The 15228-nt window shown below is 36.6% G+C and overlaps 1 protein-coding gene across 1 annotated transcript; it reads left to right on the top strand.

Moving 5' to 3' along the window:
* Positions 1-10176: 10176 nt before the first annotated feature.
* LOC133861630 (protein THYLAKOID FORMATION1, chloroplastic) lies at positions 10177-14339 on the top strand. The gene is made up of 5 exons (XM_062297421.1): positions 10177-10540; positions 11619-11886; positions 12436-12652; positions 13508-13623; positions 13940-14339. Exons 1-5 carry the CDS (start codon positions 10336-10338, stop codon positions 14073-14075), a joined length of 942 nt encoding a protein of 313 aa, XP_062153405.1. The 5' UTR covers positions 10177-10335; the 3' UTR covers positions 14076-14339.
* Positions 14340-15228: the final 889 nt, after the last annotated feature.

Genomic DNA, 15228 nt, shown 5'->3' with positions numbered 1-15228 from the left:
AATTGATGAGACATAATCCCAGTGACAAGCACTAATAGTTTAATGCAGATTAAACCAAGATGTATATATATATGTATAAGTCATAGTTCTTTTTCACATGATCCACTCAGGATATTAACCCATTCTCAGCAGGGTTGACATTGTCCTGAAAAACATATAATGCAACACTGGTGCTCTAGATATTGTACGCATACAAGGATATACTAGCAGTCCGACCAAGTCTGACCACGGGTCGCCCACACTATTAGTGAAACCATAACTGTGACTCCCATTCATAAATCGTGTGCCGATCACAAAAACAACCATTGAATCTAAGGTCCATCATCAACTCAAGTAACCTCTATAACCATAGGGTCAAACTCGTATAGTAACCACATGGCCGTTCTACGGCACGTACTGGTGTACAATGTCATACGATGCAAATATGGTTAATTTATTAACATTGTAAAATAAGTATTATCCATCATAAAGCAGTATAAAAACAATAGGCTCATGATATATCGTTGTAAAGAATAAAATATGTTCATTTCGCTGACATATCGCATATTAAAATGAGATTAATTTTTTGTAAGTATTGACTTATCTCAAACACTCATCCATAGGCTTGAACTTCTCGAACTCCCACTACTATGAAACATATCCTAATATTCAGCATAATACAACGAGAGTCCTAACCCATGCACATAGAAACCCTAAACACGATCTAAGCACTACAACCTATCATTAAAATCATAATTAACTCTTTCTAGCCATTGTCGAACGTTTGGCATCGAGGTTGGGTGGACCAGTAAAAGTCGAACGTTTTGTCAAATGTAGCGAACGTTTGGGAGGTACCTAAATACATGAAAAATTCATAGCTCAAACCCAAACTATCCTCCTTCGTAACCAAGGCTCAAAATAGCTTAATAACATGTTAAATGAGTATAAACTCCTAAGTTTTCAGAAAATATTCATGTTTAAGAGAGATGAATTTGAACATATCATAGTACGTTTAGGACTCATTCCAACAAATGATGTGGACACTAATAACATGAAAAACGAGTTTAAAGTTCAGGGTTTGCCTCAATGAAGTTGAACAATACCAATATCACATCTTCTTCCTCTTCTCTCTCACTCAAGAAATAACGTAGTAAGGATGCATAGAGGTGTAGAGACATCTGAGGGGCGTGGGGGTGGTTTAAATAGACGAGGGTTGAAGGAAATAAGGCTGAATGAGGTGGATAGTATGTTAATTAAAGTTACTTTTCAGGCAACATCAAATGTTCAGTGTACGTGTTTGAATGTTCGGTGTACTATTCTAAACAAAGAATTGGATCCACATTGAACATTTCAAAGATGTTTCGAACATTGGGTTTACTGTTCAATTTGAACACACGCAGAAGGGGTCCGCCTCGAAATTTTCAAAGATGTTTTGAAGGTCCAAGTAGGGGTTTAGATCGAACGTTCGATCAAGGTTTTTTTTTTATTAATTATTTATTTTAAAGTAATTATTTTTATAAGGCAAGTATATTATTGTAAAAAGGGTTTTAATTACTGATTATGTGCTAATTACTATTATTGTAAATTATTGTTATTATTTAAAATTATATTTATTATTATTATTATTAAAAATTATGATTTTGGGGGTATTATACTTTGTGGAAAGGAGCCGTGGCTCTCAAGGGCTCTACTCTTAGGGCGCTAATCGTGAAAGCCACCTTGCACCCCTCCCTAGTCCTTCACCTTCTCTGAGATTCTCGCCTCTGATGGGTGTGAGAACGAGAGATTGTTGATGGGTTGGCTTCGATGTTGTTGCCAACTCTTTCAGCTCGAATGGGGCTTGACATAATGTTCGAACCTGCTCCTCCTCACCCGCCTCCCTCTCACACTCGTTGCCTTGGCCTTCGTCCTCCAATGGCGCAATGGGGGCCTCACCAACTCCACCACGTACCCGTTGGGCCCTTTCAAGGTCTTAGCAAATGTTCCCTCGCATGGACCCACACCCCCCCCCCCACTCCTCGATGTCTGATTACGTCAATCTCAGTTGTGAATCCTCCCCTTCGTTCCGATACTACCAAGGCTGGAAGTTCGACTACAGGTCCAATCCGAGGCCTTAAGGTTCAATTTTTTTTTTAAAGTTAATGTGTTTTCTATTTATTAAACGAATTATTCAAGTCGTGTCGAATCACCCGCTTACTTAAAACACGTTGTGTCAGGGTTGGGGGCTTTTACACAATTAATTAACTTAGCTGTGTTCGGGTGAACCATATAATCGTATACATATAGTTTGATATGACACGAACCTGACTCCTAAACCAAATTACCCCTCCTACTTTGAGCAGTGTCATGGTGAACATAATAATTAAGCTTCACATATAATATCCATAAAAAAAATAAGCTTCACATATAATGAAATATGGAGGACACAATGACAATTAGTTTTGCATCACTTCAACAAAATACCTTAAATGTTGAAACAGCATACTACTTTTCATCTCCAAAACGACAATTTGTGTTTTGTCGCATACCGTTTGTAACACCCATAAAAATCAGTCTTTTGTTTTGAGAATAGAAAAGAAAAGATTGATTTTATTTTTTATTTTATTAAAAAATGGAGTTTAATTTTAATTTTTGGATGGATATCTTTAGTTACTCCTTGAAAAAGGAAATGGAAAACTTGGTACAATGAATTTTGTGGGTTAACAATTTTAATTGTTAAAATAAAGTCCAATTCATGAGAAATTACAAGTAAAATAGAATATACGATGACACGTATCAGAGTTTGAGCTCACCTTCTTTACTTTGTTGACTTAGAGCACATAAAGACAGAACTATAAGCTAAGAAAAATATCCTAAAGTTGATCATGATGCTTTGTTGGATGATTAAAATAAATCTATTTTTTGCGGGTTACTTTAATTCTATTGACACCTTCGGAGCTTCGTTTTTTATTAAAAAAAAAAATCTTATTTATTGTTCTAATAAACTAATTAGATCTATTTCTTGCCGAAATCATTACTAAAAATCAATTACATAAAAATTAGTTACATATCCCAAGAAATATTATTGAAGAAAAAAAGATATTGATTACATGCTCAAATATATATATAACACAAGACATGTAATTGGAGAAGCTAGATGAGGTCTGATGATTGAATTATTATTATTATTATTATATAATTTTTAGAATAATGTTATTTAGTAAGTTATTATATTATTGTTATAAAACTTGACAACGTAGTAGTGAAAAATACCCATTAAATCAGCATTATAAAGAAAAAAAAAGAAGTAATGTTATATAGCACATTTTTATCCAATAACTATCTCACAATATTGACATGGCAGACTCAATTAACATTTACATTTTTTTTTTTACAAAGATTGATCCAATGATTGTTTTGAACTGTTAGGTCAGCATTGTGGGATAACTGTGTAATAGAAATGCGGTATATAATATTACTAAAAAATAAAAATAAATAAAAGAGTCTTATGGTTCACCAATCCTATGGTGCATATTCCATTTTAGAAGTTGGCTTCTCGCAGCTGCACCTTAGCAGAAAAAAGTGAGTGAATAGCCAGCCTCATGCAAGTTTCTCAATCGGTTTCCTTTATCTTGTTGCATAATGATATATAACACATTTTTATTCAATAATTATCTCACAATATTGACGTGGCAGACCCAATTAATATTTACATTTTTTTTTTTTTAACAAAGGCTGATCTCATGGTTGGTTGGAACTGTTAGGTCAGCATTGTGGGATAGTTGTGTAATAAAAATACAATATGTAACATTACTAAATAATAAAAAATAAAAAATAAAAAAAAATTAAGAGCTGATTTTCACAGCTACGTTATCCTAATCGTATAGCAGTTGTTTAGCAATCTGTTAAATAACCTTTTTTTTTTTTTTATCAGGGTATCCTATTTCACTAATAACCGAACAGTACCTCCAGATAGCTGGCCCAAAGGCTAGCGTTATCGAGCATAGAGGCACAGCCTAGATCTACAGACTAACCCCTGTACCCCATGAGAACCTATACCTAGGTGGCTGGCCCAAGAGAGAGGTATCTCCTAGGTGGATTCGAGCTCGAGACCTCAGGGTGTGATATTCCTTCAAAGCCTGATAAAACAAGGATAATTTGGCTATTAAAACCGTACTCATCTATTTGAGCTCTCATTGATATATATAGAAGATTACAAGAGAGTTTGAATAACAACACATAACCGCATCTGCTTCCTATACAATAGGACTAAAACTCTTATCTAACCTTATCTTTTATCTATCTATCATAGAGTTTGAACTCTAAGATAATTGGACCTTATCTTGCTGAACACTAGAGTTTGAATAGAAGTTGATTTCCTATGGAGCCACATAAGACTCACAATTGAACTGTGAGTCTTTTCCGGTAGTATCCTTAATATCCTCCCGCAAGATCAACGGGGAAGATCACATGTTGAGCTTGATTTCTCTGCCGAGAACCAACCTAGAATTTCTCTAGTCCTACAAGAAATCAACCCATTCGATCTTTTCAACCAAAATACCATAAAATCGCACAATTAAACCCTATAGACAACACCAACTGAAATAAAATGAGAACCCATAATACCTTACCCACTCGGTTTTTCCCTTCTATGAGCAGTATATATTCAATTAATCCAGAATACATCAAAGCCTTGAGATTAATAAACTAATCAAACTCAGAATTTAATCTCAAAATTTTAGAAATTCTAACACCCGATAGCTTCTCTTTTCTCCACCAAAGGTCCTTCTAAAAAAATAAGAAAAGTTTTCCCCCAAATCACCATCCTAAACCTAGAAAATCAATACCCATAAATTAATACTCACAGGGGATAGATTTTTCTATACCATGGGGACCCAGAAGTCGCCAGAAATGCCCTCCGGTGGTGTCGCCGGCGCGAGGCCGTGGCCTCTGGGTCAGGCGGCGTTGTTTGCCCAGTCCGATGGCTAGCCCACCGGCTGGGGCTTCTCCCTCCCCCACTCACTCGGCCTCTTCATCTCTCTTGTCTCTCTTTGGTTGGGTAAAACAGAAAAGAAAACAGAGAAAGATGGGGAAAAGAGAAAGAAGAAGGGAGAAGAGAAGAGAGAAAAATATAAATGGGTCTGTGTGCGTGATATCAGAAACAAGCATCAATTATCAAATGTACTTGAAGAATAAGATTTGAGAGAATTACCTGGTAAGTCAGAATTTTTCTAAAGCTCGAGTGTTTCTGGCGAATGGGTTTGCTACTGATGCTTTGAAGCAGCGAAAAGAGTAGTTTGATTAGAAGGGGAAGGAGGCTTGCATGAACTCAACGTGTAATTCATTGGACTGAAATGTGGCTAGGTTTTGCGAAGGTGTTGAAAGCTTTCAGACACGTAAGGAAAAAAATTTGAAAAGTGGCAAGAGGCATTTGCAAAGTGTTGATGGCTTCAAGCCATTCTCTGTCACGTGTAAGGGAAATTGCAGTCTGTCACAAGAGAGAGATGAAAGGTGGAAGATAAGCGTGTGGCTAAAAAAAATGCTTCCTTAATAAAACGACGTCGTCCAAGAGATATTTTTTTAAATTTTTTTTTTTTTTTTTTTTTATAAATCTATAAAAATTTTCATACAATAATTAGAAAAATACCCAATATTAAAAAAAAAAAAAAAAAAAAATTATTAATGATGCTAAAAATATTTTGAATTTTTCTAGGGTGTTATATTGTGTGAGCTCCAAGACACCAAGTTAGAACCAAGAAAAGCACAATATGCACTTGTGGATCGTCGATCATATGGACATCTAGCCCAATCAACATCCGAGTATGCTTGTAACTTAAGAGAAGAAGTACGACTAATAAGAAGACCATGAGAAAAAGTGTGTTTCAAGTATCGAATGATTCTTTTAACTGCTTGCCAATGAGGCTGAAGATGTCGGTGCATAAACTGGCATACTCTATTTACTGCAAATCTGGTCTTGTGAGGGAGAGATACTGTAATGATCCTATAGTGCTGCAATATAGGGTTGGATCTTTCATTGGATCACCAGAGAAGGCAGAGAGACTTGAAGAAGACGCCATTGGAGAAGATATAGGCTTGGCCTCATGCATTTTTGTTTTCTTCAAGAGATCCAATATATATCGTCTCTGAGAGAGAAGGACACCCGTTTCAACTTTATTGACTTCAACACCTAAAAAATAGTGAAGATCACCTAATTCTTTCACTGCAAAATCAACATTGAGAAGCTTCAGAAGTTCTGTAATTGCAGCCGGATCCGATGCTGTAATTATTATGTTATCGACATAAATTAGGAGATAAATAGTTACTGTCTTGGTGCGATAAGTGAAGAGAGAAGTGTCGACCTTAGAACCCACAAAACCAATATGAATTAGCTTATTGTTGAGGCGAGATAGCCAGGCTCGAGGGGCCTATTTTAAACCATAAATCGCCTTTTGAAGCTTGCACACATGATTAGGAAAACTGGGATGAAGAAATCCGGGTGGTTGGACCATGTAGACATCCTCGGATAGAAAACCATGCAAGAATGCATTCTGAATATAAATTTGCTTGAGTGACCATCCTGCTGAAAAGGCAAGAGAAAGTATTGTCTGAAAGGTTGTAAGTTTGACAACTGGACTATATGTCTCTCCAAAGTCAACACCGGCCTGTTGTTGAAAGCCCTTGGCAACTAGACGTGCTTTATGACGTTCTATGGACCCATCAGCTTTCCTCTTAAGCTTGAATACCCATTTACAGCCTACAAGATTCTGAGAAGGCAACTTAGCAACAATAGACCAAGTCTGGTTTTGAATGAGAGCATTAAATTCAATTTGCACAGCATTTCTCCATTCTGGAACTTTTACTGCATTGGAGAAGCAAGTTGGTTCAATAAGAGCTGAATGTGTTTCTGCCACTAAAGCCTGAGGAACTGGGTATCGAATGGTGCCATCTGTAAGTTGCCTTTGCTAGAAAATCTGATTCATTGACCTTATACGCATGGAGTGTACCCGAGCAGGAGGTGTATTCGTGTGAGAGTTGGAATTAGGCATGCTAATCTCTTCAGAGGTAGAAGAAAGAGGACTGGAAATAACATTAGAAGGAGAGACAACTACTGAAATTGGTAACTGAGAAGTGACAGGAGGTGTTGGAAGTAAAGGAGGAAAAACCAGTTCCTGAACTGGTGAAGGAGGACCAGAAACATGTGGGACAGCATCAAAAGGAAATTGGTCTTCATGGAAGATGACATCTCAGGAGATGTACATCTGGCCAAGATCAATGTAAAAACATTTATAGCCTTTATGATGTTGACTATACCCAAGAAAGAGACACTCTTTGGACCGTGAGGAAAACTTATGAGAATTATAGGGTCTTAAGTTTGGAAAACAAGCACAACCAAACACCTTAAGGAACTTAAAATCAGGAATTTGATTAAAGAGTTTCTCAAAAGGTGATTTATTTTGTAACAAAGGTGTTGGCAATCGGTTAATAAGATAGCATGAGGTGAGACAAGCCTCATCCCAGAATTTTTTAGGGAGATCGCTTTCAGCCAAGAGTGCTAGAGTAGTATCAATAAGATGCCTATGTTTTATTTCTACACATCCTTGTTGTTGGTGTGTATGAGGACAAGAGATACGATGAGTTATGCCATGAGTCTGGAAATAAGAATGGAGGTTGCGATATTCACCACTCCAATAAGATTGAACGCTTATTATTTTTGAATTTAGTAGACGTTCAGCCACGGTTTGAAATTGGAGAAAGGTTGGCATAACATCAGATTTAGCTTGAATTGGGAAAACCCAAGTATAACGACTATAAGCATCAATAAAGGACACATAAAACCAATTTCCATTAATTGAAAGAGTTGGGGAAGGTCCCCATACATTGGAATAAACTAACTCTAAAGGTTTACAAATGTTAGAAGTAGAAAAAGAAAATGGCAATTGATGACCCTTTGCTTGTGGACAGATCTTGCAAGGGATGGATACCTTATTTGAATTAAATGGAAGCTGAAATTTAGAAATAACACTATGGACTGTTCGAAAAGCAGGATGACCTAAGCGCTTATGCCAAGAAGCAAGAGATGTATGATCACCAACAAGTGCTTGATTTATTGACGAAGAACCAGACGAAGGGAGAAGGTGATAGAGACCATCTTTAGTGCGCCCTTGATGGAGGATGATCCCGATTTGAGAGTCCTTGATCACAAAGTGAGATGAGTGAAATTCAAAAAAGACAGAATTATCAATGGCAAATTGTCTAACAAAAAGGAGATTTTTAAAGATTAAAGGAACCTGATGGAGTTGATTTAGAATAAAAGAACGACGAGAAAGATTTAAGGAAGCAGAACCAATATGAGATATAGGCAAACCTGTTCCATCACCCACACGAATTTGATCCTGTCCATAATAGTCCTCATGGGATAAATTGAGATGCTGCAGTGCATTGGTCATATGATGGGTAGCCCCAATGTCGGGGTACCAAGATTCCTCAGCTGGTAGAACCGGAGATGTATAGTAAGCTTGTGGAGAGAGATGTTGTTGTGTGGCTGAGTCTGTTCAAAGAAAGACATATCCTGTCTATGGTAACAGCGAACAGCAGAGTGACTAGGTTTGCCACAAATTTGGCATGAAGGTCGAGTGAAAGAAGTTGCATCTTGGGAGAAGTAAGAACCGTGGCCGTGGTTGCTAGAGTAAGACCCATATCCTCGGTTGTAAGGGCGACCACCATGTCCATGGAAACCACGTCCCCGAGAAGGGGAGTTGCAGGTGGTGAAGTTTGTAGCAGGGGAAAGAACATCAACAGCTAAAAGTTGCTGGTCCAAGCGCATCTCATGAGCGAGAAGGTGACCGTAGAGTTCATCAATGGACAAGGGATCGACTCGGGTTGTGACAGACGTCACAAAGGGATCATATTCTGTCCTGAGACCTTTAAGAAGAAAATACACACTCTCAAAATCATTGAGAGACTGGCCGGCAGTTGCAAGGGTGTCGCTTAACGTCTTGATAGTCTGGAAGTACTCAGTGATTGAGTTGGACCCCTTTTTTACAGTGGCGAGCTTTAAATAAATCTGCATGACATGAGCACAAGCCTGAGAAGCAAACATAGTGAGAAATGTGTTCTGGAGAGCAGCAGCCGAGGCACATCCAATAGCATGGACGACGTAGGGCTTGGATAGTGTAGAAATAAGTATACTCAGGATCATCTGATCCCGCTAATTCCAAGCAAGGAAGTTGTGGTTGACTATGGTGGCAGGAGCACCGGCAGCTGTGCTGGGATTGGGAATAGTTTGGGCAGGAGGCAGAGAGGAGCCATCAAGAAAGCCATAGGCGTCTTGGCCCTTAATATATGCGAGAATCTGAGTTTTCCAGGCATTGAAATTGCATTTGGAGAGCTTAATACTAAGGTTGTAATTCATATTTGGGACGATGAAGACAACTGTTGGTGGGATAGGTGGCAAGGGAGGCTGTGAAGCATTGGAGACTGCCGAGGTTGCAGAAGCAGAGGACTCGGAGTCAGAATTGGCCATGGATCACTGTGTTGGTCGGTGAGAGGGCTCTAATACCATGATAAAACAAGGATAATTTGGCTATTAAAACTGTTCTCATCTATGTGAGTTCTCATTGATATATATAGAAAATTACAAGAGAGTTTGAATAACAACACATAACCGCATCAGCTTCCTATACAATAGGACTAAAATTCTTATCTAACCTTATTTCTTGTCTATCTATCATAGATGTTGAACTCTAAGATAACTAAACCTTATCTTGTTGAACACTAGAGTTTGAATAGAAATTGATTTCCTATGGAGTCGCATAAGACTCACAATTGGACTGTGAGTCTTTTCTCGTAGTATCCTTAATAAAGCCACAAGCCAGTTAAATAACATTTTAATAACCGTATTTAACATTTTTAGTTTGTAAGCTAATGTGAGAGATCATTTATGAGACGTATCCTATTGAATTATTTATAAGGATAATTTCATATATGCTCTCCCACATCGTAATAGCTTCCAAAATGCAGGTTACGTGTATCTTAATCCACATTTTCTTTGTCTTTTTTCTATCGATTTCATCTCAACGGGTTCACAATCACTGTCTGAGCTCCCAACTTCACAATCAAAACCAGAAAATCACCATCACACCACAACCATCACATACACCACGTGTCAGTAAATTACAGCCTCCTACATAACACCCTTACAACTTTCAATTTCACACACACTGGATAAGCCTCCTTCCGTGGACCTCTCTCTCTCACTCACTCTCTCTCTCTCTCTCTCTCTTTCTCTATATTTTCCCAAGAAAATTTCTGTAATGAACCACATTTTCCCGGAAAATCTCTAAATATAACCTTCTCTTCTATCTCTATTTCTATACAATGGCAGCTTTGAATTCCTTGTCTTTCTCAGTACCAAGTCAATGTTCCGAAAGAAAAGCAATCGTATCGTCTAATCGTACTTTAGCTGCGAATTCTGAAGGGTTTCGGTGCCGTACGAGCTTTTCGTGCCACTATGTGGGCGTTCGAACTTCGGCTTCGGCTTCGAGTTCTCGTATGGTTATTCATTGCATGTCCGCCTCCACAGGTGATTTTCTATATTTCGTTTGGTTGCTGAGAAAATGAGTGAACAAGAAATATAAAGTGAAGTTTTTAATTTAATTTAAGTTTGAGGTAGTCTATAATTTTCTTTTTCCTATTCTATGGTGCAAGTAATTGAAATTTATGATTGGATTGATGAATTTGAAGTTTTCACATTTTCTCGCGAATGAAATGAATTTAATCTAATTGCCATTGTGAAAAGTATATCTTTTTCTGGGTATTTTATCTTTTGGAGTATTATTAGTTGGAATTACTGGTTTGGTGTTTTGGTTAATTTACTAAAGATACATAATTTCAATAAAACGTATTACTTGTCTAGCTCAAATTCAATTGAAACATATTGAAATTTTATATTTTTTGAACGAAATTAAGCTTGTAATTATTCGGTGCTATTCGTCTTTGAAAATTGTACATGTGGTAAAAAGAATGAATTTTGAGTTCGAATATAGGCATAAGACTCAGAGAGCTTCATTTTGCGAAAAGATTCATAACTTAACCGTATTTCTTGCTAATGGGTATTCGTTAGACTCTTTGTTTTGGCAAAAACCTTATGTTGAGATTTGAGATTATGTTATTGTTTGGGTTAGTTGACAATTCCAAATTAATTTCAATGCCCTGCCTATTCATATGAAGTATAATCTCATATCCTGATCTAATGGCAGCTAGTTGGAAATTTTTTTTTATGGTTATGGAATATTCTTAGCCAATCTTTTAGATATTTTCTGTTTTGAAAAAACCTGGTTGAAGTTTCTATGGTCCTTCTGTTTGTAATGAACTGAGCACTTTTTCAAACTTATGTTTCTACTGGATAATTATTAACATAGCCAGTTTTCCATTATGCGAATGAAATCTTGATGAGGGAGACTATTTTATTATGGCATGCTGAAATTCTCCAGGAGTTTCCATTTCCACATAATCCTTTAATTCTATCAGGGTTAATGCCATGCTGTGTTGTCTGAAATTTTCTTCTTTAGATTCCTTTATTATCCTTAGTCCAAAAGGGGAAAAAAATAGATCCTTAATATTTTTCTCTGTTATGATTCTTTTATTTACTTTTTTTGCAGAGCCAGCCACAGTATCTGAGACTAAGTTGAATTTCCTCATGGCGTATAGGAGACCAATTCCTAATGTCTACAACAATGTCCTCCAGGAGCTGATTGTCCAGCAACATTTGATGAGGTACAAGAGAACATACCGTTATGACCCTGTGTTCGCTCTTGGTTTTGTTACTGTGTATGATCAACTCATGGAAGGATACCCTAGTGATGAGGATCGAGAGGCCATCTTCCAAGCATACATAAAAGCACTGAAGGAGGACCCGGAGCAATATAGGTTTGACTACAATGTTTCTTCTTTTCCTTCAGTGGCTCCTTTTGTTTCTGCAGTTTATTTTTAATTTGTGACAAGATGATGCAGCAATAATCCTTATTAAGACTAGAACACTAAGAAATTTGGTGATCGTGTATGCTTCTTCTTGTGTGCGTGTATCATAATTACTAGAAATCCAACTAAGACGGTAGATGAGTCATACAAACTGCATGACGTTAATATATAAAGCTCTAGCTAGAAGACACATAAGTTAGGGAAAGTGAATAGTGATCTGCCTGAAAACCTAAGATGGATTCTTAGAGGCCCTTCCATTTAAAAAGATACTGTCCGGACTATATGACTATCATCAATTTCCTCTTCAGAAGATTAATTGTGGAAAGAAAGCAATTCTTAGTCAATATTTGGATAAGCTCTTGAGTGAATTGTTATAATAGGAATTTGAGGTGCTTACTTTATGAACGTTTGTGTTTATTTTGTCAAGCTCTTTCAAATATATATATGAGAAGGATTCTCAATCTTGCAGTGAATAATTTCCTGTCTTATGCACCACAGAATTGATGCACAAAAGTTGGAAGAGTGGGCTCGGGCTCAGACTGCCAGTTCATTGGTTGAGTTTCCGACCAGAGAAGGAGAAGTTGAGGGGATATTAAAGGACATTGCAGAAAGAGCCGGGGGTAAGGGAAGTTTCAGCTACAGCCGTTTCTTTGCTGTTGGGCTCTTCCGTCTTCTTGAGTTGGCAAATGCAACTGAGCCCACAATTTTAGAAAAGGTTAGATCATTAAATTTAAAACGCTAGGATCTTAACCTTGTTTCGCCTTGAAAATTGCATCATTTTTGTATTAGAGCATGGGTTTTTATGCCACGTGGTGGAATTTTACTGGTGGATTTATAACAAATCAATGGAATTGCTTCCTCTTGAAGATTATGAAGAAATCATACTCACGAATGAACTTCCACTGACAAATAGCTAAGTGGAAAATCTTTCATTATCCTATTTTAACTCTAGGCTTGCTCAACCAAGAATCACTTCATAGAGTTCCCTGGTGGATATGGCATGTTATATAATGGTGCTGATGCAAGTATTCCCATACATTACTTGGAAACAGTAAGTAAAAGTATTTATTTTAGTTGGGGAGATTAACCTTTAACTATGTTCTACTTACCTGCTGTGGTGGACGATGCTGTTAAAAATATTGATGCCGAAATGGTTTGTGGCATTCTGGCCTTTTTTTTCTGTCATTATGAATTGATTCCTTTACAAGAATTGATACTTCATTGACACAATAAAATTGCCATGCACAATATCGTCTGTTAGTGTGCCAGTGTAGATGTGGCTGTAGGTGTGGGTATGAGGGTGTATTTGCATGCATATCCATATTTGCAGGCAGACAGGCTTCATTCTCTTCCTTTTAATGAGTTGACATTTTTTAGCAATAGATATGCTCAAGTTTGTGTTAGAGTTATAACTAAAATTTGTGTCCAGTTTTACCTTGCACTTTGCATCTTCTATTTAAAAAAAAAAAATTTTAAAAAAAAATTTAAATAGCTGAAGTTCAGATGAAAATAAGGAGAGAGAGGTTTCAACTCATGGTTTGAAAATAACTCTCTTGTTGCTTCCCAACAGCTTTGTGCAGCCTTGAATGTTAACAAAAGAAGTGTGGATCGGGACCTTGATGTATATCGCAATCTCCTTTCAAAGCTGGTTCAGGCAAAGGAGCTACTAAAAGAATATATGGATAGGTAAACAAATCCCTCAGTAAAATCTCTGTTCTATACTTCAATTTGAACTACTATATGATTACACATGGCTGGTATTTCTAGTACACGAGCATGAATGATAATTATACCTGTCTGGCTTCTCTGGACTGGATAAAGTCTATGAATTCATAAATTGCTAACACTGTAACTTCATAGTCTTCTTCTGTTTGAACATTTGTACCAATAGGGAACAAAAGCATAGCTTTTATGCTGTGAATTGTTGTGCCTTGGTAGTTATATATTACTTGGTTTTTGGTGAATAAACCCTAGTATTTATCTGCTATGAATTTGCATTCAGGGAGAAGAAAAAATTAGAGGAGCGGGCTTCTGCACAGAAGGCTAATGAGGCCGTGGCAAAATGTTTGGGGGAGTACAGTATGCAGGCCAAAACAGATATTGTTCTGCTTCCTCCAATTGCTCATGACCCTCTGTGAAGCTTCAGACCGCTAATTTGGCTTTTAGTGGTTTTAAGGTAGAGTTGGGGCTTTCAAAGTTCAGGCATCTTTTATCAGAGCTGGTTAGTTTGCAGTTTTTGTGTATTGTTCGGAATGGTGATATAGCTACATCCTCATGTCCACTTATATATTTCTCCACTAAAAATCTTCCTATTTTTTTTTTTAAAAAAAACCTCCACATGTATTTTATTATTCATAATTGTAATACTCAAAATGCATATAAAAGGGTATTCCCCATGCTAATCCAATTCTCTCAACTACTCTATGTTAAGTTTATTTTTTTAGGAAACTTCACTTACACCCCTCAGAAGTATAAGCAGTTTTGTAATCATAATCTTGAAGTTTAAAAATTTGCAATGTCGGCTTTTCATGTTTTAACCCATTTTAATTTTAACTCTTTTTTTGTTAAAAATGCTCAAAATGCCCCTTTTCTTAAACAAAACAAAACAAAAAACAAAGAAAAAAAAAAGGGGGGTGAAAATTCGTCACAAGACCAACGGGTAAGCAGTGGGGAGTCCAAGGCATTTTTTATTTTTTTAAAAAAATTACTTTTTTTAATTTTTTAAAAACAAGTTGGCATTTTTAATATAAAATGAGTGAAATTAAAAGGGACTTAAACACGAAATTCTAATATTGCAAATTTTTAAACTTTAAGGTTAGATTGCAAAATCGCTTATAATTTGGAAGGGTGTAAAAGTGACGTTTATTTATTATTATTTATTTAATTTTTTTTAATTTTTAATTTTTTTTTACGTTCTCATTCTCTTGAGCTTCTCATTACCCCATTATTTATTCCACAAAAGTACATCCAGATTATTACGAGAGGGTCTTAAAGAGTACCCTCTCAAAGCAAACCTATGATGCCCACTTGGGAAGAATTCCCGTGAGTGCCAAAAGCATCATAATGATTCATGTCACAATCCATATATATTAAGTGCAATAAAGATGGCCACTGAACAGTTCTTAATCAATAACAAATCACCTTGTTGGAGAAAAATATCTAAAGATCTCCTTCTAATGGATAATACAATAAGTGGTTGATATTTATTAGGTTTAAGTTATATTAAGGTTTAACAACCCTAACATACAAGTCACTATTTAGATTATCTTGTCTTGCTATTGAAAAATCATA

This window comes from Alnus glutinosa, chromosome 2 (genome assembly GCF_958979055.1).
Source record: "Alnus glutinosa chromosome 2, dhAlnGlut1.1, whole genome shotgun sequence".
NCBI lineage: Eukaryota > Viridiplantae > Streptophyta > Magnoliopsida > Fagales > Betulaceae > Alnus > Alnus glutinosa.
The sequence above is the reverse complement of the archived record's forward strand: the minus strand, read 5'-3'. Positions and strand labels throughout refer to the sequence as shown.

Excerpts from the sequence above, each read along its gene's own strand:
- LOC133861630 (XM_062297421.1), top strand. The coding sequence starts at position 10,336 with ATGGCAGCTTTGAATTCCTTGTCTTTCTCAGTACCAAGTCAATGTTCC. Across the intron at positions 12,653-13,507 it reads AGCCCACAATTTTAGAAAAG|CTTTGTGCAGCCTTGAATGT; the intron begins GTTAGATCATTA and ends GCTTCCCAACAG. Across the intron at positions 13,624-13,939 it reads CTAAAAGAATATATGGATAG|GGAGAAGAAAAAATTAGAGG; the intron begins GTAAACAAATCC and ends ATTTGCATTCAG.